A 2,189-nucleotide genomic window follows, 5' to 3' on the forward strand; every position below is an offset into this window, starting at 1 on the left:
ATCCCTAGCTAAAACCAATCAAATATATATATATATATATATAGTGTGTGCGACACAAGAAAGTGTTGGCAATGTAAATCATTCCCCAACTGCTGACTGGCTTCGAAGAACTGTTTTCCTAACCGGTTTTCCCTAGCCCAGAAACGACGTCGTGCTATTTGTCTTTTTTGACGCCGATGCTATATCCTTGAAGATAAATTATTTCAAAGATATGCTAATATTATTCGGAGCTAAAAATGCTAACAATATAATATACAAAACACATAAAAATACATTGATATTATGTATTTACTATAGTTTAACCATAATAATCAATTTGATACAAAAATTCTCCATCTAATCTCTAGAGAAGAAGCACATATATATAAACCAAAAAACAAAAGATATGACCCCCCCATATGTTAATTATTAATTAACAATTAATTACATTGTGAACTAATGATCTTCTTTTCTTGTAAACTCAGGATTTGGTTCCTCACTAATCACAGTTAGAACTGTTGATTTTTTGAGCGGGAACTTCATCAGGAATTTGCAGAGGCTCCAAGGAATCTACAATATCCCTCATTAGAGGCCTTGCTTTTGGATTGTGGTTCAAGCAATGGTATGCTAGCATTGCTGCCTTGTGAACTCCTTTGATTGGATAATCTCCTTCTAATCTTGGATCAACAATGTTGAGCAATTTTTTCTTTTCTTTCAGCAATGGTAGAGCCCAATCCGCTAGGTTTTGCTCTCTCGCCGGCCTCGACTTGTCTAGAGATTTTCTTCCCGTCAAAAGCTCGAGAAGAACAACTCCAAAACTATATACATCACTTCTTGGTGTCAAATGACCTGCACATAAAGATTACGTATGTCATTTCAAAAGTCGAAATACTCATTCGCTAGTGACTTGAGATGTGACATGTCCAGAATGTAACCTGTCATTATATACTCAGGTGCGGCATATCCATATGTTCCCATTATGCGAGTCGAAACATGAGATTTGTCTCCCTCTGGTCCATCTTTTGCAAGGCCAAAATCAGAAAGCTTGGCATTGTAGTCCTGCATTCCATATACATTGAATTACAACTGTCTAATAAACAAGATCAACTTTCGGTATAAAGAAACAATGCTTAAGCATTCGATTTTATTGCTGACAAACTGTTGAAGGATTAGAATGTACTAACTGTGTCTAACAGAATGTTAGATGTCTTGAAGTCGCGATAAATGACAGGTTTTGCTGCGCCATGAAGAAAGGCTAGTCCTTTTGCAGCGCCGAACGCAATCTTCATTCTGATAGACCATGAAAGAGGAAGCAATACTTCTGCAAAAATGAAATGATGCATATACATCACATTGATAAAACAATTATAGGCTTCTAGATTTCTAGCAGTAGCTTTAAAAGTCTTGGCGCCAAAAAAGTTGTGTCGTTTAAGCTTTCATCTCAATATCAAAATCGAGAAATGAAAGTATATACTTACTGGAAAATAGGTTGTTCTCAACACTACCGCGAGCCATGTACTCGTATATTAGTACCCGCTGTTCATCTTCGCAACAGTAACCAATCAATTTAACCAAATTTGGATGAGAGAGTTGCCCCAAAAATATGACTTCTGCCTAGAAACACACAACACACTTCATGAAATCAAAGGAAAATAAATTTCATTTAATGGTAACACAAGACTTGAAGATTAATTACCAGCCATTCTCTATGGCCTTGATAACTGTTATCACCATCATGAACCTTAACAGCAACCGGAATGGACGGCAGCCCTTCCCTCAAGTCCTCAGAAATGAACCCTTTATAAACGCTTCCGAAGCCTCCTCCACCCAGAACGCGATCTTGCCTGAAGTTTCCGGTGATTATTCTCAGCTCATCGTATGTGAAAGCAATCAATGGATTTGCAGCAGAATCGCGGCGCAAGTCTTCTACTTCTTTGGGGTTTGATGGCAACTTACTGTCATCCTTCCTTGGTTTTGGGCTCTCGTCTTTTGAAGATTTTCAATGAAAAAACACAACATAGCATAGCAAATTCATTAATATTCTTCTTGTATGCTAAAATCGACACCTTCTTTGTCTTAGGTAGAATATTTTTAGCTTTAGGAATCAAATGAAGCATTCAGAAATAGCAAAAACTAAACATAACACGGGAATATACTTTTACTTCTCTATTTTGACTGCAATGTGAAAAGGCTTAAGAAGATTCATGTGA

At 37.0% G+C, this 2,189-nt stretch overlaps 1 protein-coding gene across 1 annotated transcript; it reads right to left on the reverse strand.

Moving 5' to 3' along the window:
- Nucleotides 1-435: 435 nt before the first annotated feature.
- On the reverse strand, nucleotides 436-1,978 carry LOC116111054 (probable serine/threonine-protein kinase PBL16; the record flags this gene model as incomplete). Its single annotated transcript, XM_031397262.1, is given in 6 exon segments — nucleotides 436-498; nucleotides 500-828; nucleotides 915-1,038; nucleotides 1,164-1,300; nucleotides 1,458-1,593; nucleotides 1,676-1,978. Coding segments are annotated over 6 exon segments (1,092 nt in total), but the record flags the coding sequence as incomplete, so codon positions are not given.
- Nucleotides 1,979-2,189: the final 211 nt, after the last annotated feature.

The sequence above is a fragment of the Pistacia vera genome, unplaced genomic scaffold (assembly GCF_008641045.1).
Source record: "Pistacia vera cultivar Batoury unplaced genomic scaffold, PisVer_v2 Contig624, whole genome shotgun sequence".
In the NCBI taxonomy this organism is placed as follows: domain Eukaryota; kingdom Viridiplantae; phylum Streptophyta; class Magnoliopsida; order Sapindales; family Anacardiaceae; genus Pistacia; species Pistacia vera.